At 32.9% G+C, this 24668-nt stretch overlaps 1 protein-coding gene across 1 annotated transcript in view; it reads right to left on the reverse strand.

The window, feature by feature from the left end:
* The window catches only part of LOC132721248 (TBC1 domain family member 9B-like), a 38291-nt gene that overhangs the window by 4378 nt on the left and 9245 nt on the right, over positions 1 to 24668 (reverse strand). Inside the window, exons 9-27 of the mRNA XM_060705524.1 lie at positions 21824 to 21954; positions 19652 to 19723; positions 19068 to 19200; positions 18132 to 18251; positions 17532 to 17682; positions 16428 to 16551; positions 15106 to 15214; positions 14434 to 14528; positions 13723 to 13817; positions 13030 to 13176; positions 12276 to 12387; positions 11062 to 11122; positions 10393 to 10575; positions 9630 to 9839; positions 8295 to 8486; positions 6789 to 6966; positions 1055 to 1132; positions 541 to 795; positions 58 to 170 (exon numbers count right to left, since the gene is read on the reverse strand). Of these exons, the coding sequence (XP_060561507.1) occupies positions 58 to 170; positions 541 to 795; positions 1055 to 1132; positions 6789 to 6966; positions 8295 to 8486; positions 9630 to 9839; positions 10393 to 10575; positions 11062 to 11122; positions 12276 to 12387; positions 13030 to 13176; positions 13723 to 13817; positions 14434 to 14528; positions 15106 to 15214; positions 16428 to 16551; positions 17532 to 17682; positions 18132 to 18251; positions 19068 to 19200; positions 19652 to 19723; positions 21824 to 21954 (2559 nt within the window). The remainder of the gene's footprint in view (positions 1 to 57; positions 171 to 540; positions 796 to 1054; positions 1133 to 6788; positions 6967 to 8294; positions 8487 to 9629; positions 9840 to 10392; positions 10576 to 11061; positions 11123 to 12275; positions 12388 to 13029; positions 13177 to 13722; positions 13818 to 14433; positions 14529 to 15105; positions 15215 to 16427; positions 16552 to 17531; positions 17683 to 18131; positions 18252 to 19067; positions 19201 to 19651; positions 19724 to 21823; positions 21955 to 24668) is intronic.

Consider the following 24668-nt stretch of genomic DNA (forward strand, 5'->3'; position numbering starts at 1 on the left):
CAAGCTGTCTTTGTTATCTTTTATAACAAAAATGAAGCTAAGCAGTTATTGTCTTACCTGTGTTAGTCTTGGTACATTTCTGAACTCTTCTTTACTTCCCGACCTTTCACGGATTAACTCCCTTTTTCTGCTGAACACTCCCATTGGGCTTTCTCCAAGTGGTGTGTTCACTGTAAAGATGATATTTTTTGTATTATGTTCACTGATTGGTCAAAAAGCATCACAGAATGTACACTGACTAATAAAAACTCTTAATAGATAAATGCAGAGCTAAGGAAAAGGTTTTATACCTAAGGCCAAGTAAAGTGTTAATCTACAATAACATGGGTGCTAGTTGAAAATTTGGAAAAACCTGAAAACCTTTATTCATAATAATGTTCCTAGATAATCTGATAGTAAAACATGATGAAATTTGTCACAAAAAACCTGAGCTTCAGGCATATGCCTGAAAACTTGCACCCATGCAATTACAGTTCTTCAGCAAATATAGACTATCACAACTATTTAGTGTAATGAAACAAAATAAACTAAATGTTTTACCCTTCATTGGACTAGAGGAGATACTATTTCCCTGATCCTCTGTAATCAACTTAGCTTCACTTGTGTTCGGACTGGGTGGGTCTGAATCTGTCAAGCTAGACACAACACTGAGTGATTGAGGAGGGGAGATAATAGGGCCGTGTGCTCCCTCGCCTTTTGGAATATCCTGGGCTTCAGCTGTAGATTGTTGGCTTCCAATGTTGCTACCTTCAGCAGGAAGTTCTTCCTCTGGTGGACAACTGGGAAGCTCAATGTCTGAATAGAAAATAGGTTGATTATGAATAATAATGTCATGTGAAAATATTTTGACAATATGATTAGAAGGAAACAAAAAGGATCACAAAAAGTATGATTTGGAGTTCAGAACTTCTTTATAATTCATACTCAATCTAATAAGCGCATTAATAACACTAACTTTGGTGAAAAACACTACAAATGTATAACATTGAAAATACTAAATACTATTGAATGAAAGAAGTAGAATGAAAGAAGTAGAAATAAAAGGAGGACATACCATCAGGATTATCTGTGCTAGGGGTGTCAGCATCTTCTGAAAAGAAATTAGTGGCCTCCAAAGCATCTTCAGTGGAATCTGAAATTCCAAATAAAATATGTTTATTTATCTTAGCGGCCAGTCCGTTTCAAAATCTGAAAAATAAAATTAATCAAGACTAACACAAAGAAAATTTCCAGCATTAAAGCTACCCCCACAGGACAACTATACAAATTAAAAAGAAATACAAAACAAGAGCTGTCAGTAGGACAGCACGCTCGACTATTCTAAGTGCTTGATAGTAAAAGAGCCTTGATAATGTTAAATTTTTTAAGTTCACAAAAGGGCTAATTTTTTTTATAAATTCATGTAATAGGCCTTAGAGAGAGTCTAATTATACAGTATTGGCTTGACTATTTGGAAGGTAATGTCACAAGGGTGTTTTATTGAGTATAATAATACTAATTACCTATGAATACATAAATTTGACAGAAAAGGTACAAAGGCTTGTTATTAAGATGTTTTATCAAGTAAATCACTGCTTTATTATTATGAATGCATAAATTTGTCCCAAAAAAGGCACAAACCCTTCAGTAGTTATTGAGATAACAGCTTACAAGCAAAACTTTACCATGAATTTCTAAGTTGAAAAAGGGAGAAAAATCAGCCTCAATGCAAGATAGAATAATGGATCTTTGTCAGTGACCTACAATTATGACCCTAAATGCATATGTGAAATTTTAAATAAATATCTTTAATAGTTATTGAGATATGTAAAACTTGCATGTAAACATTAACCAAGAGACTAAGTAGAAAAGGGGATATGAATCAGCCTTAATGCAAGATAGAGTTATGGAACTTGGTCAGTGACATACAATTATGACCCTCCAATTATGACCCTAAGTGCATGTGTAAAGTTTCAAATAAATATTTTTGAAGACCTGTAACCTTTAACCAAAATTTCTAAGTTTCAAAGGGGCAAATAATTCTGCAAATATTGCAGGCAGAGTTATGCAATTTTGCAAACTGATATACATTGTTACTATAAAAAAAGTATTTTAAATTTCAATTGAATATCTCAAGCAATAATTGAGATATTTGACTTTACAAAAAAAACTTTAACCAAAATTTCTAAGTTCCAAAGGGGCATTATTCTTTCAATATTGTAGGCAGTTATCCAACTTGTCAATCTGATGTACCTTGTTACTATAAATAAGTATTGTAAGTTTCAATTGAATATCTCAAGCAATAATTTACAAAAAACTTTAACCAAAATTTCTAAGTTAAAAAGGGGCATAATTCTGTCAATATTGTAAGCAGAGTTATCCAACTTGTCAATCTGATGTACATAGTTACTATAAATAAGTATGGTAAGTTTCAATTGAATATCTCAAGCAATAATTGAGATATTTGACTTTATAAAAAACTTTAACCAAAATTTCTAAGTTAAAAAGGGGCATAATTCTGTCAATATTGTAGGCAGAGTTATCCAACTTGTCAATCTGATGTATCTTGTTACTATAAATAAGTATTGTAAGTTTCAATTGAATATCTCAAGCAATAATTGAGATATTTGACTTTATAAAAAACTTTAACCAAAATTTCTAAGTTAAAAAGGGGCATAATTCTGTCAAAATTGTAGGCAGAGTTATCCAACTTGTCAATCTGATGTACCTTGTTACTATAAATAAGTATTGTAAGTTTCAACTGAATATCTCAAGTAATAATTGAGATATTTGACTTTACAAAAAACTTTAACCAACGCAGACGCCGACGCGGACGCGGACGCCGGGGCGACTACAATAGCTCTCATATTCTTCGAATAGTCGAGCTAAAAAGAGAAAAAACGTTATGAATAACCCTTACCGGGCTAAATATATATTAAATGGACTTGCCCATCTTGTAATCTGGAAAAATCTATACATCGAATATTTCAAAATAAGTCATTGAATAAACAAGAGGCCATGATGAACCTGAAATCGCTAACCTGAATATATAAACTCTCCATGACATGGCAAAAGTTATATTATATACTATAAACAAAAACAAATCTAAATCTGGAACCGATATCAAAAAGTTCATATTTGTATCTGAAACAGTGCATGTGTAAAAACATTACTTGTCACTTTTGCTTAGGGAAATCAACATTTTCAAAAAGTGTACAAAATCAATGACACCCGGCCGGGTATATTTTGACCCAAAGGCTTTTATTTGAACAGACCTCAGGACCTGGTAGACTCCCATTACAAGATTTTTATGCTTAATACCTAAGCATAAATGTAAATCAATGACTCCCTGGGGCAGGGCCAAATTTGGCCCCAGGGCTGTTATATGAACAATGTTGATAGACACCCACTAGAAAATGTTTCATGCTTAATATCTAAGATTTAGCTATTTAGGTTTTTTAAAAGAAGATTTGAAGTTTTTACTACATACATACGAAAAAAATCAATGAATCCCTTGAGAACGGTCAATTTTGACCCAAGAGCTTTTATATGAACAATCTTAGTAGACATTACCTAGAAGATGTTTCATGCTTAACATCGAGCTCTAGCTCTGGAATTTTTAAAAAGAAGATTTTGTTTGTTTTTTACCATATACATATAAGAAAAATCAATGACTCCCTTGGAGCGGGACCAATATTGACCCCAGGGCTTTTATTTGAATAAACTTCGTAGACATTTACTAGAAAATGTTACATGCATAATATCTAAGCTCTGGCTATTTTGGTTTTTTAAAAGAAGATATTTTAAGTTTTTACTGTATGCATATAAGGGAAGTCAATGACCCCCTGAGGCAGCCAAATTCTGATCCCAGGGTTTTTATTTGAACAAACTTGTTAGACACTTGCTAAAAGATATTTCATGCTTAATATCTAAGCTCTAGCTATTTGGGTTTTTTAAAAGAAGATTTTTTAGTTTTTACTATGCATAGATAGGATAAATCAATGACCCCTGGTAAACCGGTAGGTGGCTAATAATGCTTATTTACTGATTTTCAACATCATACTTCTACTGGAAAGAAGACTGTGGCGTCTGCTAACAACAGTCTGAATTGTATAGACGCTTTTGTTTTTCAAAAGCCTCCTGTAATCTAAAGGTAGCTCAAAGATAGAACCAGTCTAAAGATTTTCAAAATGGCGGCGCCCTGCTAACTAAATATTTTTAATTTTTCTCAAAAATGAAAGACTTAGACATATATTCTTTTATTGATTTTTATGCGATTTCAATTAAAACTTATACAAGTCATACATGTTATCTTAGAGCATTACAGCTTTCAGGCTTTCATATATTATTGCATATAACATTATTTTTTCAGTTAACAGATTAATATTTTATATCTTTAGAAAGTCTGTGAACTCTTATTCTACAGATTAAAAAATAAATTTTCAAAACCTCTTCTTTTTGGGGCCCTTCCCTTCAAATATCGGACAAAAACATCAAATAAAGAATATAATAGTTTAGTTTAGGTAGAACATCAAAAAATAAATTTATGCTAAAGAGTCACATATGTTTGTTAATTCTTTACTTTTATTGTTTTCTTTACTTATCTGTTTTATTCATGATGAACTAAGTTTTATTACTTGCTTATTTGATAATGATAACAATTTCTTGACAATATTACTATGCAAGTTTGTATCAGATATGATGTTTTATTATGAATAAACAGTTACTCAACATATTGTTCATCTTTTTTTATACATGAATCATTAAACTGATATTCCCCTATATGATCATTAAATTATTTTTCTACCTGGCAACTTGATGCTTAAGCATCAAAACCTCTACTTATTTAACATATATATAGAGGATATTTGTTTAGTTCAGTGTAAGATCGGAATATATTTCACCGAGTGAGCACCAAAAGGTATATTTCATGAGTGGCGCAGCCACGAGTGAAATATGAACTTTTGGTGTTCACAAGGTGAAATATATTTCGATCTTACACTAAACTAAACAAATTTTTTTTTATTATATGCAAAGGAACTTTTAAAAAGACATTAAACCTAATACTGAATGAAAAGCGCGCCAAATAATAATACAACGTGACGTCATTTACGACGTCACGTCATTAAGTTGGTACCAAGTACTGTGCACGCTGGTATTTCACTGAAACAACTTAAGGGGCTTAAATTCAAAACAGTGAAATTACCAGTTTTATTTCACTGATATATTTCTATAAACCACCGAAAAGCATGTAATAAATATCATGAATATAACATGACCTGCAAGTTAAAGCAAAGAAAATCAATAATTTGACCTTATAGGTCATTTATGAGTGAAGGTCAAGGTATGTCTGCTTAACATGAAGGTATATCCTAAAAGATTAAGACGTAAAAATTTGAAGAGAATCCATAAACAAGAGGACCATGATGGCCCTGAAGTCGCTCACCTGTATATAGGCCCCCGCAGCGGGACCAGTTTAAAACCAAGGGCTTTTATTTGAACAAACTTGGTAGACACCCATTAGAAGATGTTTCATGCTAAACATCTAAGGTCTAGCTCGTTTGGTTTTTTAAAAGAAGATTTTTTTAAAGTTTTTTCTTTACACATATAGTTAAAAACAATGACACACATGGGGCAGGGCCAGTTTTGACCCCAGGGCTTTTATTTGAACAATCTTTGTAGACACTTACTAGAAAATGTTTCATGCTTAATATCTAAACTCTAGCTATTTGGTTTTTTTCAAAGAAGATTTTTTAAGTTTTTGCTATACACATATAACATCAATGACCCCCGGGGCGGGGCCAATTTTGACCCAAGTGCTTTCATTTGAACAAACTTTGTAGACACTCACTAGAAGATGTTTCATGCTTAGTATCTAAACTCTAGCTATTTGGGTTTTCCAAAGAAGATGTTTTAAGTTTTTGCTATACACGTATAAGGAAAATCAATGACCCCCAGGGCGGTGCCAATCTTGACTCGAGGGCTCTTATTTGAACACACTTGGTAGATGTCCATTAGAACATGTTTCATGCTAAATATCTTAGCTCTAGCTCTTTGGGTTCTTTAAAAGAAGATTTTTTAAGTTTTTACTATATGCATATAGCATGTATAGGGAAAATCAATGACCCCCTGGGGCGGGTCCAATTTTGACCCAAGGGCTTTTATTTGAACAAACTTGGTAGACACTCACTACAAGATGTTTCATGCCAAAAATCTAAGCTCTAGCTCTTTTGGTTTTTTAGAAGAAGATATTTAAAGGTTTTTCTTTTGGTTGCCATGGCAACCACCGTTAGGCATGGAATTAAATTCTTTGAACAATTTTCAAAGGTGACCACCAAAGGAACATTCCTGTGAAGTTTGGATGAAATTGGCTTAGTGGTTTATGAGGAGATGTCATTTAAAGTAAAAGTTTACGGACGACTGCCAGACGGACGCCAAACAAAAAGCTATCACAAAAGCTCACCCTGTCACTTTGTGACAGGTGAGCTAAAAAAGCAAAGTCATAGCCACTTAAAAACTTGTAGGCCCAACGTGGCCGGGTGTTGTAAAAATAAAAATGTATCGTTATTATGTATGTACATAACACAATGTCACTATAATAAAATTTACTTATCTTATCTTATCTTATAGCAAAAATCAAGCAAAATTTTGATATTTGGCCTTGAAGGTCAAGGTCATTTATGAACAAAGGTCAAGTTTAGTCTGGTCTACATGAAGGTCTTGTCCCAATGGCACAACTTAAAAAGTAATGATAAAGGTTAATGTTTGTAAGATTTTGGCACAAAATTAATAAGTCGGTGAAGAGTTACCTGACTTTGGTGAGGCTATAGTTTCCTCGTCCATGTCGTCAGTCTCCAACAAAGCCGGGGGCTGGTGAAGTTCGTATAAAAGTTTCAATTTCTGCGTGTAATCAGCTTTACACATCTTACACATGAGGTCAACAAACTCCTTAAAGTTTATCATGTTGTCTTCATTTCTGTCTATGTACTGTAATTAAAGTGTATAATATTGTTAAACACTGATAATGCCCTTATAATTCCATTTCAACAAATAATAACAAGAACTATCAGAGGACAATAACGCACTACCATTCCAAAAAAATGTCACAAGGGTGTTTCATCAAGTATAATAATACTTACCTATATGAATACATAAAAATTGTCCGAAAAGGAACAAAGGCCTGTTATTAAGATGTTTTATCAAGTAAATCACTGCTTTATTATTATGAATGCATAAAACTGTCCCAAAAAAGGCAAAAATTCTTCAGTAGTTATGGAGATTCCAGCTTACAAGCACAAGAATTTCTAAGCAAAAAAGGGGCATAATTATTAAAACTGTCGGAGGACAGTAACGCTCGACTATTCGGAAAGATGTCACAAGGGTGTTTCATCGAGTGTAATAATGCTTACCTATATGAATACATAAAATTGTCCGAAAAGGTACAAACCCTTCAGTAGTTATGGAGATGCCAGCTTACAAGCAAAAATTTACCTAGAATTTCTAAGTCGAAAAAGGGGCATAATTATGCAAAAAAGCAAATCAGAGTTATGTGACTTGTGCCAATCATCTTAGATAATCACAGAGAACAAGTGTGTGAAGTTTCAATCCATTCCCTTCAGTAGTTATGGAGATACCAGCTTACACGCAAAAACTTAACCAAGGATTTCTAAGTAAAAAAAGGGGCATAATTATGTAAAAAAGCAAATCAGAGTTATGGGACTTGTGCCAATCATCTTAGATAATTATCACAGAGAACTAGTGTGTGAAGTTTCAATCCATTCCCTTCAGTAGTTATGGAGATACCAGCTTACATGCAAAAACTTAACCACAGGGACGCCGACAAATGGGTGACTGCATTAGCTCGATTATTCTGCGAATAGTCGAGCTAAAAACCAAATCAAGAGTAATGGGACTTGTGCCAATCATGTAAGATTATCACAGAGAACAAGTTTGTGAAGTTTCAATCCATTCCCTTAAGTAGGTATGGAGATACCAGCTTAACATGCAAAAACTTAACCAAGAATATCTAAGTCGAAAAAGGGGCATAATTATGCAAAAAAGCAAATCAGAGTTATGAGACTTGTGCTATTCATATTAGATAATCACAGAAAACAAGTGTGAGAAGTTTCAATCCATTCCCTTCAGTACTTATGGATATACAAGCTTACACGCAAAAACTCAACCACAGGGACGCCGATGCCGACGCCGACAAATGGGTGACTGCATTAGCTAGATTATTCTGCAAATAGTCAAGCTAAAATGTCATGTGTAACAGGCAGTGTGATTAAGCATCATATAAATACTAAATACTTTACCCTAAATGCTCTCAGTGCTAAGACTCCGCCCCTTTGACCTTTGGCCCATGGTGATAGCGATAGAAACATCGTCTTAAACTGGTCATAGTCCACTTTGTAAATCTCGTAATAGGGTCGTGAAGGGTCAAACTTGTCTGCCAAGTCTGCTGGTTGCTGATTGGTCCTCCAGTAACATGACGTCAAATACTCCTCCTATTTATAGAAACAAGATACACCTTGGAAACAATGCATTGTATATAAGGTACATTTTAAAGGCCCATTATGCCTCAGAAATTCTATCATTTTTATTTATCAAAAACTGATTCTTTTAGGTACCTTGTTAAAGTTTCAAAAAACATACTCATTGATATATACATGATCTATCTTTTGCATTTCTAGTTCTGTTGGCAATTGGTACAATTACAGTGAAGTAGTAATTTGTTTACATTTTGCTACCTTTACGACACATAACTGTATGTTCAGCACTACTTTTTCAATTGTAAAACATCTAAAATGCATTCAATCCATTATTTAAACATTATTAAACACATGTTTTACATTTTTGAAAAATTGAAAAAAATATGGATTTCTGAGGCCTTTAAGTATAAATGACAAATATATTAACTTTGGAAAATAACGAAAAGAAAACAACCTTGAATGTAAAACAGCAGCCATGCAAATTAAGAAAGGGGAATAATTGAGAGAATAAATACTAAAGTGATGGGACTTTGTCAGTGACAAACAATTATTACTAATCTCAAAGGTACACTTGCTATGTCATGAGGTAAATATTCAACCTTAACCAACTGAATTTGTGAAATGGATTTGTCCTTCCTTAACTTTGGAATAGTCCATTCAAATTTTAAAGGGGTGTCAATATTGAAATGCAAAAATTTAGCCAGCAACAGTATAGAGCATAATCAACTCTATACTAGTGGCAAAGGTTAATCACATTAACTTTTAATCAGGTTAAAGGGACTCCACTGTGGGTTTTTGACATTATGGGATTGGAAATATTTTTCAGAAATCTTTGTACCAATTGATGAGGGTCTGGACAAACAACTTGTCTGCAAATTTTCAGGTCTTCCCTTCACCTTATTTTTCCAAAATAATCATTTTTTGTGCATAATGACCTGGCTAAGAATCACGCAAGTCGATTTTCAATTCAATTTTAAGTATATTTCTTGTTAACCTTTGCAGGGTTTGAAATGTTAAGTGCTTCACTTGATGTTTGTAATATTTTCAACTCTTATGTTTTTAGACCCTTGGACATCAGTGGAGATCCTTAAAGAGGTTAATTTCATATACAATAAAATCATTGTGCATGGATCACTCAATAAGTTTTGAATCATTTACCTTGAATAACATATACAAGTCTTCTAGTTCTTTCCCCTTAATCATCGACTTTTCTGACACGCTTCTCAGGATATTCTTCATGGTATGGTCCTCGATGTTTTGTACGACTCGTAGACGATATTTCAGACGTAACTGACCAATCTGCTGGTTCTCCAGATGACCAAACTTCCTGTAACTTTCTTCGATCAAGTCGCACACATCAACAGAGCACTGTCAAAATATACACATTATTCAGGTTGTGAGGAAAGGTGGTAACACTGTCATATTATTAATCAACGAGTCGTGACTTAGATCACCACTACTAAAACTACTGTGACAGATTATACAGATCTTACACCGTCTGCCGGTACAGACTGGAATATCTAGCTCGAGGATAACTAATTATGGCAGTAGTTTCCGCTAAACAGTTACCCGAGAGCTAGATATTCCTGTCTGTGATGACAGCCGGTGTCAATTCTTTTTCTTGATATTACAGGCAGAAATTTCAAACTTAATACTTTCATATGCACTTTTTTCTTATAGTAGCGTATAAATTTTCAATTCCATTCATAACAGCACAATGACGTCATCAAAGAGGGCAATTCAGTCATAAAGGCGCGTGTGAATGACATCATTTGAAATACGTGACTTGTCTTACATTGTCGGTGTAAGACAGGTTTTCCTAGCATCTGGAATTTTCTGGCTTTTCCAAAAATCCTTGAAATAGAGGATGATATATATTTAATATCTCCACTAAAAGCAAACATACATGTGTATATGTTACCTTCTTCGGGACATTATCTGTACACATCATATTAGTATGGTCAACTGTTGGCATAGTTGTGTCCCGGTTCGTCACGTTCTCCAGGTATGAGCCGAGGACCGGCATTGCCTCCCCGTCATCTTTACACCTCAATAACTCATCACTATTGTTGTCTAATATGTTTAATGCCACTTGAAATATTACCTTAAAAAGAATAAGTATAAACTACCTAATTTCAAAATGCTTTTTTGATGCTTAACAGTAATTTATGAACATTATAATTCATAGCAGAAAAACGATAATCTATAAGGAACAATTGACAGGAAATTGTCATAAACCCAAGCTTTTCTTCTAGTGTTACATATGTGAAGGAAACATCCAATTGGCCAAAATCCAATCCAAAATTATTTAATCGCAAATTCTTGGCAGCATGCCTCAAGATAAAATGAGACAAAAAATTGAGTCTTGGAGCACAGTTTTTACTTTTAAGACAGAGCTTGTTCCATAGTAATAATAACAGGTGTTCTTCTATACAAAACAAAGTATACACTGAATTTAAATCTTCAAAATACAAATGCATTGGGCTTTCTAAGAAACTTATGTTCCAATAAAGATCTTGAAATTAAGGTCAAGATCAGAATAGGAATTTATATTATTTTTAGAGATAAAAGGTACAAAATAACAAGTTACCTTTGCCCCATCATAGAAGAAACAATCAAGGATGTTTACTGCACAATTAAATGGCATCACACTGAAATAAAAACATTCATTTAATTTCTATATTTGTCAAATTAATGTGATTATTTCTTCCGAACTAGATGCTTAAGGGTAACATGTCGAGCCTGCTGTCACATCTGACCTTGAGGTATAACCTTGAGCTTTGACCTAATCAACCAGTCCTTGCGCAAGATATGCCATCTCATGATGTTGAACATTTGAGCTAGGTTATTTAAATTCTATCAGCTAGTGATAGAGTTACAGTGCGGACAAGCTGCTGCTTGAGACCTTTTTTGCAATTGACCCTAAAGTATAATCTTGACCTTTGACCAACCCACATGGTTCTTGTCAGTGACACGCCATCTCATGATGTTGAACATTTGTGGCAGGTAATTCTGCCATGCATTTAGAAGTAACACTCCCAACACGGGTTTTGTACCGACCCCCCCCCCAAATGTGACCTTGACCTTTGAGCAGTGGACCTGGGTTTTGTGTGTGACACACCACCCCATCATGGTTAACATTTGTACCAAATTATTTTGTTATTCTTCAAAGAATGAGGAAGATATAGATTGGACAAAAATTGCACAGACTGACGGACACAAACACACTAAATGTGAAAAGTTGCGACTTAGTCAACCTCAACACAAGCGAGCTCCACAATATTAAATAAATCCTATGACCACTAAGCATAATAATTCAAAGCATAAACAAGGTACAGCCCCAACAAACAAATTTCAATATTTTTATTTGACCTCTTCTGACCTTGACCTTCATATTTGGCAAACAACTCGGCTCAAAATGGAGAACATTTGTGCTTAGTCATATTAAAATCCATCCATGTACATAGAAGTTATACTAGCAAATGAATGTTAAATTTTGTTATTCGACCTTTGACCCCTAAGTGTGACCTTGACCTTTGCAACAGACACCTGAATTTTTTCCACGCAACACTCCATCTCACAATGGAGAATATTTGTCCAAAATTATATTAAAATCCCTCCATGACGTTGTAACTATGGTTTTATGTTTATTTGCCCTGATGATTATAGAAACCGGTGGGCAATAAATTTAATTGAGAAAATCCAGTTAATGTCAGTATTTTTTTAGCATAATTTTTCTTGTTCTGGCACTTTTTATCATTTTTATATATATATAGCAAATTGACAACAGTAATCTGAACTTACCTGAGAAATATTGTAAGGAACCATGATAATGAGATCATACTAAGAAGACCGAGGGTTTCCAATTTTAGATGAAGGTTAGGCAGATAATCCTTGATCAATTCTTCAAACACACCTGAAAACAAAGACAAATGATAAGAGTTTGATTTTAAAGTCTCAAATATATTTTTATTTATCTCAAAAGCTTGTGATAGAAGTTTTGCATTTGATAAAAATCACTTCCGAGTCTGCTTCCTCAAACTTATAATTATTAGGTCCGAGGTTTTGAAAAAAACTTTCCGAAACTCAAATTCAGATCTCCGGTACAAGAGATTGTTTCAAAAACTGACAAAGAATGTACATTAACTAATGAAAGACCTGAAATTTGATTCCTGACAAAGCTCAGAAAAAGGTTTTAAAACCCTAAGGCCAGGTGTCATATGAAGGAACACTGTTGCAATCAAAGTAGGGCTCAAATCCATGATCATTGAGTTGTTAGGTAGACACCTAACCAAAAAAAAACATGATTATGTCATTCACTTCCATGGCCTGTTTATTTTTCATCCCTCTATCTCATAAATCTCAATTTACAGAAACTGGACTAACAAATTCTAGAACCATTCATGTAATGTAATAACAAGAACAAGAGAAGCCTTCTAGTACAACTACCTATTACTGGTTTTGAGAACGAGTAGTCTAAATCATCAGCCCCATACCAACCCCCCATTCCCCAATTCCCTTTACCTATAGAAATGATAGATTTAGAATATTTATATACCTTGGTCAATAAGTGCACCAACAACCCTAGTATTATAATAGTCAGGCAGCATCCTCTCACACAAGGCAACAAGAAGCCAAAATGCTTCCTCCTCACTCGTATATAACAGCAAGACACTTGTAACTATGTTCATAGCCTGGCAATAGCCTGAAAATACAACAATATTATAAACACAATGTTCATAGCCTGGCAATAAACTTCAAAATACAGTTAAATTTCATAGCCTGGCAACAGCCTGAAAATAATACAAAAATATAAATACAATGTTCATAGCCTGGCAACAGCCTGAAAATACATCAAAATTATACACACAATGTTCATAGCCTGGCAGTAACCTTGAAATACATAAAAATTCTAATCATAATGTTCAAGGCCTGGCAATAGCCTGAAAATAGGTCAAAATCATAAACACTATGTTCATAGCCTAGCAATTAACTTGAAAATACATAAAAATTATAAACACAATGTTCATAGCCTGGCAGTAACATGGAAATATATCAAAATTAAAAACCTCCATAACCTGGCAAAAACTTGAAAATAAATCAAAATTATAAACACCAAAAATTAAAAGATCTGACAACAAACATGTAGCTTTTTGAAGCTGTAAGCAAGAAAAACATGAAGAGGACAGTAAGTGGCAGTTTTTAAACATGTAAAATACTGAAATATCAAGAACAAACAAAGATAGCTTACCAATACTTGGATTCCTCCATGCATAAGCTGTTAGAACACGTCTCAGGGCACAAATACCCAGATCTGACTGGAAAGCTGGATGCTCTGGCAGAGATCTGCAAAACAACATAATTATTATAAATATTATTCAAATACACCATACATATTGTACACAACTTTTTATAAAGTATTGTTTTTTAGTGTTGTCGCAGCAGAGCTGACCTCCATACAGCAATTAAATCTTTACAATAACGGTATCAAATTTTTGCAGAGTACGATTTCTTGACAAATTCAAACTCTCAAGAGCAGCTAGACCAAGCAACGACCAAAATCCTTGTCCCCTAAAGGGAGTTACTTGGTAGAGGGAGTACTGTATAAGGCTAATATTTTGATACCCACTACAACATTTTAAAACTATTACTTGCGATATACAGTAAAGTCCCGCCTTAATGGAACCTAATGAAATGCTTTAAGTTAATGATTTCTGGTCAAAAGCCTTACACTCCTGTGCATGTACATGTACAATGTTTAATTTTATGACGAGTCATTCATAATTTCAACCTTGCTCCTTTTATAAGCATATTATAGTGTAAAAATAACATGTAGAAGGGTTCCCTGGTTTTATTTTCTCTACAAGTGAAGTTCTAGTTTGAATTCAAAATCTACCTTGAATTCAAAATCTACCTAGTAAATGAAAAATATAAAACAATAATGTGTACTTTATTAACTCACCTATGCAGATCCCTCTCTATTTCTTCCGTTGCCATGGTATATTTCCCTGAACTCTGCTGTACTAAATCTGCATAGTAACCTTGATGTGTTGTCATCTATAATACAGAATACAATACACAAAGATATGTAAAACTTTATTTAAAAACATAGCGACAAAACAAAAGCTATAGGAAAACAAAAATCTTTTTTTTTATAAAGTAAAATAAGAGAGGTATCATGGTGCTAGATCGGTAACCCGAGATCCACTACTAAAAAATGTAATAATACTGCAATATTGGGCCACATTGGGGCAGAATAATTTTTGACTCCAGGACTATGATTCAATTATAACTCTTGTAGAAGACCACCTTGGCAATGCTTCATGCCAAATATATAATCTAAGCTCAAAGCCATATAATTTTCACACACCAAAAAAATCAAAATAAAATAGAAAAATGTTTTTCAATAATTACTGGCCTCCAGGGTGGGGCCAATTTTGACCCACAAGGTCAGTGTACATGTTAAAATATAGCATCGATTACTTAAAAATTATTAGAAGATAAAAAATGGAAATTATTCAATGTACTATTTGAATTTATTTCTTTATTCATGGGGAGGAAAATAAAAGAAATAGTACCAGAATAATGTAACAAATTATCAAGATAAAACATGTATATATAAAAAAACACTTACTTCATTGAGTGCTCCAGAGAAAAGCATCCACATTTCACCTCTGTATTTCTCTGGTAGACCTTTCAACATCAGCTCATGAGTTTTATGAGTTCTGTACATACACATTCCCCTTTGAAAAAGAAAAGAAAAAAAAATCCATTGTTTGATTGGATGGGTTTTAAGTAAGACCAACACTTTTAAAGTAATATAGTGACTTTTGAGCAATATAGTGACTTTTGAGCTAAGAAATCAAAGTCACATCAGTAAGAGCCAATTATAGAGAAAAAAAATTAGACCTTCAACATCAAGGTCATAAATGGGTCAAGGTCAATTTGAGTTTGATATACATAATGATTCTGACCTGAAAGACAATGCCTTTGAATATAGAGTTAATCAATTTATTAATAACTAAGTTATAACCAGTAAAAGAAAAACAAGAGAATTTCAGTTATTTTAACTTCACAGTCAACGTTCGAAAATGGGGTTAAGGTCACATCTAAATATTCAATATGTTTGTTTTATAAAAAGTCTTGTTTTTGTTCAAAATAATGACAATTAAACAAAATTCAATAATTTGACCTTGATGGTCAAGGTCATTTAAAGGTCAAGGTCAGTTCAACCTTTGAGAAGGTCTTGTCAAAAAGGTAGTTTTGTCAAAGTTTGAAGATAATCCATTTATTAATTACCAAGTTACAATCGATTATAGTAAAAATCAGTGAAAATTCAATAATATGACCTTCAAGGTCAAGGTTATCAATGAGCCATGGTCAATTTGAGTTTTGCATACATAATTGTCTTATCCTCAAGAATGTTCTGTTATAGTAATAAATAAATACATTCAATAATAACTAAGTTATAACCAGTTACAGCAAAAAAGTGAAAATTTCAATAACTTGACCTTCAAGGTCAAGGTCATTTATGAGTGAAGATCAAGGTCTATCCAAAAAGATTATTACATTCAAGTCTTAGACAATCCATTCAAAACTAACATAAAGTTATAGCCACAAATAGCAAAAATCAGCAAAACAACAAGCAAAATTTAGACATTTGACCTTGAAGTTCAAGGTCATTTATGAATGTAGGTCAAGGTTAGTTTGGTGTACTAAAAAGTCTTGTCACAAGGGTTGTTATGGGCAAGTTTAAAGACAATACACAAAGAACTAAAAAAATTATAATCAAGTTACAAGGTTGCTGTGGATCTGCAACGGCAACGCTGAAGTGACAGTAACAATACCTCTATTTTCTTTTAAAAAGTCGAGGTTAAAAGGGTCAGAACAGTACAGTCAAAACTGTGTTGCCTTATAGCATTATCCTATGTAATACCAATGCATTAATATTTATACCTGCCATATTCAGAAAAATAGACATCCCAGAGATGTTCTTTTACAGACTCCTTTGCTGTTAGCTCATCAGACCCACGTCTACAAAACAAGCTTACTAACGCTGGCTGGAACTGAATTTCTTCACCTATCGAAAGTAACATAAGTATATAGTTAAAATTCATTCTAACACAACTCGCATGTTTCCCTATTGAAAATAGAGGAACCAAAAGTGTGTGTTATTATGCAATAAAATCATTATATATGTGACCTAACCACTAAATATGTGACGTAACCACTAAAAATGTAACACGTTGAAAATAAGCATGGAAACAAATCAGGTGCAATTTAGCTTAATATCAGGTATGGCAGCATTTATTTGTTAATTTTGTGTTAGAATCGAAATAATATATCATAATCAGTGATTTTATCCCTTGATAAAATCACTATTTTTTCAGATATCTTATACATATTAAAATCGAACAAGTTTCTTTCGGAGATTCCATATTCATGAAAAACAAACGAAAGTCTTTCACTTATCTTGTTTTGATAAGAAACAAGAAAGTAAGTGATTATCTATTTATTAAAAGACTGAATTTCTAAAATTACATTTAAATAAACAAAATCGCTAATGAAGTGCCAGCCATTCTTTATAAGTAATAATACAGACATAAATGTATGTGACACAGACATAAATGCATGTGATACAGACATAAATAAAAGTGTGTGATACAGACATATTTAGACAAAGATGTATGTGACACAGACATAAATGTATGTGACACGAAATAAATGTGTGATACAGACATAAATGAATGTGACACAGACATAAATGTATGTGACACAGACATAAATGTATGTGACAATTCAAAACATTCTTTTCAGTTGTGGATCAAATTAAAATAGTGACAGTCTACAGGAAAAGAAAATGTTTTCAAGATGAGAACAAAAATATGCACTCCCCTCACCCAAAATTCTAGTTCTAGGCCCAACACCTTTAAGGGTATACGTCATTTCTCCCCTCTTTGAAAAAAAGTACCAGTAAATGTTCAAACTAAAATCTGTACATTATTTCTCTCCTTTTTGAAAAAAATGTACATGTAAATATTTAAACTATAACCTACAAACCTTCAACAATTGCGGTGTTTGTATCTTTCTCACTCGTTGTGGACACCTGACTGTTGAGACGTCGTCGGGGAGCTGGTTGTCGTGACAAACAGTCAGAAATCTTCTCTAAGATTAAATCTCTCTGTCCTATCTGACTGAACATTACATTTACCTACAAAAATTTAAAAACAAATATATCTATATATTTTGGTTGAGTTTTAAGTTGTGAGATTTTGGGGTAATCTTTTTCAAGTTTGATTTGTTATTAATTGTAAATGAATTAAACTAACAGGATATTTACAACAGCATATGAAAAATAAATTTATTGTGCTACGTTTGCATATATGTTTTTTTTTTAATTGCAACAGCAAAGATCTTGTTTGTCGCCAGAAAATTTACTAAGGCAAGGTTTATACCTTGAATTAATAATTTTTAGTTTACAGACACTGGATAGTTTTGTTTTTAATGATCAACTAGAGGTTGTTTTACGATATTTTTATTACTAGTGACAAGACATATGAGCTTAATGCCTGTGCTGGAACAAAACTATTCACAATTGCTACTGTGAAGGCTAAGGATCAACAGAATTTTTGTAAGAAAATAAAAATTAAAAGGCATTACCTTTCCTTTAGTAGTGACAACCATGGCATTCATATACAACGTGCCACCAACTGGGCTGTCAACTTTCTCTACTGTATTTACATCTCTCAGAGGTATAATCATTGTAACTAGATCCCTGACCTAGTTTCAAAAAGGAAAAAAAAGACATACATTAACAAATACAGTATTACCTCTAATAAGGAACACGCTTTGGGTGACAAACATTTGGTTGTTATCTAGAGGTGTTGCTCTTTGGGGGTTAACAATATTTCGCAGTCTTCCTCTGGCTCGGGAGGCCATTTTGTGCAGTGTAGGGGAATGTACCAGTGATGTGCACAACAAGGGATTGTACTGATCACTCCTTTAAAGTTTAGTTGAAATCCTACCAGTAATTTGACCTTTGAAGGCCAGACAAGATTTTTCTATTTTTAGCTTTGGCAGCCATTTTGTGCAGGGAAGCGGAACATGCTGGTGATGTGCACAACTAGGGATAGTACTGATCACTCCTGTAAAGTTTGGTTGAAATACCACCAGTAGTTTGACCTGTGAAGGGCGGACGAGCATAATGCAGACGGACACCCGAACGAAAAGGGATAAAGGGCCATTTCTATTGTTATTTTCTTTTGTTTAAGAGGGCCATGGCCCCTTATTCTATTGTTACGGAACAAATTCTATTGTTTTCTTTTGTTCTGTTTACAGTTAGATGGCCACTATCCCTATTCGGTAGTGCGGACGGACGGATGGATGGACGGACAGACAGACAGACAGATAGACATCGAAGGCAAAAACAATATTTCTCCCAAACAAAAATTTTGGGAGATATAATAATACATGATATATAAACATCACAAGTATCCAATGAAAATCACTGTAACAAATAAGCAGTGTCATAATTGTGACAATATAAATGCTAGAAGTTAAATTTTTTAGATTGTTCAGTGTAAATACTCTACCTACCCTACTGGAAAAACAGATAAAGTTCTGGGAAATGTAAAGTTTTCCCCAAACATTCTGTTTATTGAACGGAGTAAATATCACACACTCTGTATCACCATCCAGTTTCTCGTGCATTGGAAGACTAAATGCGAGTCTGAAAGATAATTAGATAAATAAAAGAAAAATTATCATTTGATATTGATAAAATGCATCCTAGCTTGGAGGTCAATAGTTGTATATTTATTTGCTTGTAAGCCAATGATTGTTGAGCTAAATCTCACTTCGGGTCGGATTTTTACAGACATATTCACAACTTTCTGTCATGATACTCAAATATTTGTATGACCTATATGTTGCAGTTAAAGCACCATATCCCAAGATTCATAACTATTTTTATGAAAATTTTATAAACGATTACCTAGTTTATGTCAAAATATCCAAAATTAGTCCTAAATAAATTTAGTAACAGGTTACAGGAGTGATAAAACTTTATTCATCCCTTATTTTGCATAAACCCTGGTAACCACCCTACCGGACAATGTACACTGACCAATGAAAATCCTGAGATTTGAGACAAGTTTTATAACCTCAGGGTCTACACTTACCTGTAAGCATCACTTCTAGCCCTGGCATCGAGATCTCGTTTTATCATCGACATTTTCTTTGGCGTCTTTTTTCTGTAAGACATAATTATATACAATAGATACCCATTACAGCATGTCATTTAATGATTTTCATGGAAAATTATGACAAAAAAGTATTAGTTACTATACTCTCATGTTATTTCATGGCATTTGATACATTATTTTTATTCTTAAAGTATTTGGCAAAATGTCTTCTCAGAAGGTTAACTCCAGATGTTTCTTTACATTTTGGTATTTCATGGTAAGGGGTGTTTATCAACAGAGTGGCAGGGTGATAAAAGTTATCGACAGGTTAAACAGGTTTAAATATAATGTACAAACATTTTTCAGTTTCTTTATTTTCTTAATGGATATGCAAAATCATTATTATTCGTGAGACACTATTTTTTGTAGTTTTCATGGATAAGTCAGTCCACAAATTTAAAATCAAAAGAAATTTTGTTTCGTCTGCTGCAAGATTATTTGCATTACAATATTTTACAGTTCACCTTTTGGAAAAAGAGACAGTCTATGAATTTAACAACTCAAGTAAATGTACTTTGTGACAAAACCACGATATTTCATGCATAAGAAATTAAGTGAATTTACAGTATGTGCTTATTAAAGGGACTCCACTGAGGTTTTGACATGATGGGACTGAAAATAATTTCCTGAGATTAATAATCAATTTGATGTAGAGCTAGACCAATAACTTGTGTGCAAAATTTCAAATCATTCGCTCACTTGATTTATCCAGAATTATCATTCTAATTGAGAAAAATGACCTCAAATCGGGCTAAGAAAAGCACAACAAGAAACATGGCAATGCAACGAAACCAGGTTTTCAATTATCACCATTGTAGATAATTATGTTGTATTTGAAATACAAATACAAGCAACAAACAATGTAACTATGTGCAATGTAAAACATGAATAATGTAAGAGGAATTGCCACAGAAGAAGTGTTCACTATATAGGGCACTTGATAACAAAGCTTCTGTGAAAGTTTGGTCAAATCCATTGAGAAATGTAGGAGAAGTTGCGCACTGTAGAAATTGTTCACTATATATTCTGTTTAAGGAAAAAAAACAAAGGGCCATAATTAGGTCAAATATTATCCAATCGCAAAACCCAGACAATATGCGCCAGGGCACTTGATGACAAAGCTTCTGTGAAAGTTTGGTCAAAATCCATCGAGAAATGTAGAAGGAGTTGCGCACAGAAGAAATTGTTTACGCCCGCCCGCCCACCAGCCCATCCGCCCACCGCTCGCGGACATACCTCAATCTAATAACCAGTTTTTTCCTTCGGAAAACCTGGTTAAAAATACCATTTTCAATTTATTTCTTAGCATAATTATCGTTTGCATATCTTTATGTTTTAAGTGCCCAAATTGATGTAAGTAAGAAATCTGATTTTTTTTCTGTTTTGTGTGGCTTTTTTACCTCAGTGGAGTTCCTTCAACTAACTTGACCAAAATGATCACCATACCATGCTTAATTCTGTTAAGAGTTTCTAAAGATTTGAAGAAAAAGTTAAGCAGTCATGTTAAAAGAGAATCAGTATATTTTGAAGTCAAGAGCACCAAAATGGCCGAGGCCGACTGATCTGACATGCATCCTTGATCCCATGACAAGTCCAAATTTTAGGACAATATAATATTAGTGCTATCCTTTTAAGTATAAAATCCATTTACAGTTGAACTTTGTTCGCTTAATTTTGAATAACCCATTCAAAGATCATGTAAGTTAAATGTAGTTGCCTCCATAACAAGCACATAATTTAATACACTACAGTTACTTCAACTTTAAGAAAGTGAATGGTAGTGGAACATTCACCCAATGCCCAGGATAATATAGCCATGGAAATGGGTCTACAAAATCATGAAACTAAGTACCTGATTTTCATAGACTTACTCCGGAATTTAAGAATATTTGGGTTTTTCCAAGCTATTAACGTAGGTACCGTTCAGACAAACTTTTACAGTAACAGCTTAGAAAATGACTAATCTATTGTGGCGGGTAGTGCACCATGAAGATATGATGGTAAAAGTTAGTTTGTATCTACAGATTAGATGGGGGAAAAACCCACTTTGCTGAGTTCCGGATAATGTCTATTTCAATAAGAACAGACTTAGTTTTTTTTTTTACTTACTTAGTTCTGTCTAATATTGTTTTATCCTCTTCAAACCCTCCTTCTAACATTAATTGTTTCATAGCCATGTTTGCGAGCTGTTCCATCAATCGGTATGTCTCATTTATATGCATGAACATCGAGAACACATACTGTGAATGTACGAGAAAAATCTCTGGTGTCACAATGGTGTCATAGAAAATAATATTTCCATTTTTTTTTGTAGGAGCCATTTTCAAACTTTAACAACAAATATACAAATGACAGTGCAATGAAAGACCTCTCAAGGCAGTCAAGGGACTTCAAAAAATGATCTTTAAATAGTGGCCTCTTGAAGCATTATGTCCGTCTGTTAAAACACCACTTTGGCAAAGGTTTTAAGATAACAAGAGCCACCGCCGGGCGGGGGCAACGCTCGACTTTTTACTTTTTCTAAACGCAAACATAGAAAGGTTTGAACATATATTGATGTTTCCTTTTTATAAATTTAGTTGGTCTGTCTTGTCACATTAGTTTTGTTTATATATTTTGTATATATATGAATAGAAACATTAAGCATATTTCTAAAAATAGCAACAGTACGCAATTTCTAAAAATAGCAACAATGACGCAATTTCTAAAAATAGCAACAATGACGCAATTTATAAAAATAGAAAAAATGACGCAATTTCTAAAAATAGAAAAAAATGACGCAATTTCTAAAAATAGAAAAAAATGACGCAATTACTAAAAATAGCAACAATGACGCAATTTCTAAAAATAGAAAAAATGACACAATTTCTAAAAATAGAAACAATGACGCAATTTCTAAAAATAGCAACAATGACACAATTTCTAAAAATAGAAAAAATGACGCAATTTCTAAAAATAGAAAAACATGACGCAATTTTTAAAAATAAAAAAATGACGCAATTTTTAAAAATAGAAAAAATGACGCAATTTCTAAAAATAGAAAAAATGACGCAATTTCTAAAAATATAACAAAAATGACGCAATTTCTAAAAATAGAAAAAAATGACGCAATTTCTAAAAATAGCAACAATGACGCAATTTCTAAAAATAGAAAAACATGACGCAATTTCTAAAAATAGAAAAAAAATGAAGCAATTTCTAAAAATAGAAAAACATGACGCAATTTCTAAAAATATAACAAAAATGACGCAATTTCTAAAAATAGAAAAACATGACGCAATTTCTAAAAAAAGAAAAACATGACGCAATTTCTAAAAATAGAAAAAAAATGAAGCAATTTCTAAAAATAGAAAAAACATGACGCAATGTCTAAAAATAGAAAAAAAATGAAGTAATTTCTAAAAATAGAAAAAATGACGCAATTTCTAAAAATAGAAAAACATGACGCAATGTCTAAAAATAGAAAAAAAATGAAGTAATTTCTAAAAATAGAAAAAATGACGCAATTTCTAAAAATAGAAAAAAATGACGCAATTTCTAAAAATAGAAAAAAAATGACGCAATTTCTAAAAATAGCAACAATGACGCAATTTCTAAAATTAGAAAAAAATGACGCAATTTCTAAAAATAGAAAAAACATGACGCAATTATATACATGTATATATATGTATATATATATATATATATATATATATTTGATATATATATATATTTGATATATATATATATATATATATATATATATATATATATATATTATATATGTATATATATATATACATGCATATATATATATATATTTATATATATATATACCTGCATATATGTATATATACACACACACATTTAATATATATATATATATAATACATATACTATACATACACACACACCAATAAATGCACAATCTGAGAAAATTCAGTAATATAACCTTCAAGGTCAAGGTCATTAAAGAGCCCAAGCAAATTTGGGTTTGATAAACAACAAGGTCTGGTCCTTAAGAATGTTCTGTTATAATATGAAGTTTATCCCTTCAAAAATAGCAAAGTTACAGTCAGTTACTGCCAAAACAATGAAAATTTCAATAATTTGACCTTCAAAGGCAATGTCGTTAATGAGTGAAGGTCAAGGTCTTTCGGTATATTTTTAACTGTTATCTTTGAAGATTATTATGTTCAAGTTTGAAGACAATCAATTCAAAAATAACAAAGTTAAAGCCAATAATAGCCCAAAAAATGAAAATTTCAATAATTTGACCTTCAAAGTCAAGGTCATTGATGAGTGAATGTCAAGGTCTGACTGGTTATTTTTAAGGGATATCCTTGAAGATTATTATGTTCAAGTTTGAAGACAATCCATTCAAAAATAACAAAGTAACAGCCAATAACAGCATGAACAAGCAAAAATTGGACTTTTAACCTTGAAGGTCAAGGTCATTTATGGATGAAGGTCAAGGTTAGTGTGGTCTACTGAAAGGTCTTGTCCCAAGGGTTGTTGTGGCCAAGTATGAAGACAATACACCAAGAAATAAAAAAGTTATGATCCAGGTACAAGTTTTCGGACGGCAACGGCAACGGAGACGGCAACGGCAACGCCGACCTGACTATAACAATACCTCTACTTTTTTTTTCAAAAAAAAAAAAGTCGAGCTAAAAAGGGGCATAACTCCAAACATATAGCTTTCAGAATTATACCCCTTGCCTTACAACTGCCCCTTGTCATGATTAACAAGTATTCCAAGATTCTTTTAGATACCTTTAAATTTTTTGAGGAAAGAGCTACATTTAAGTTTTTTTAAGATGACAACAACGACAACGCAACTATATAATGCCTTGACTTTTTATTAAAACAGACGAGCTAAAAATTACCTTAAGACTTTTAAAAATGTCACATGTTGTGTGCAAGAAACTGGATGATATACAAGACGTTTTATATGGAGTCAGTAAAAGAGACG

This window comes from Ruditapes philippinarum, unplaced genomic scaffold (assembly GCF_026571515.1).
Source record: "Ruditapes philippinarum isolate M1 unplaced genomic scaffold, ASM2657151v2 ctg4200_1_1_1_1, whole genome shotgun sequence".
Taxonomy (NCBI): Eukaryota; Metazoa; Mollusca; class Bivalvia; order Venerida; family Veneridae; genus Ruditapes; species Ruditapes philippinarum.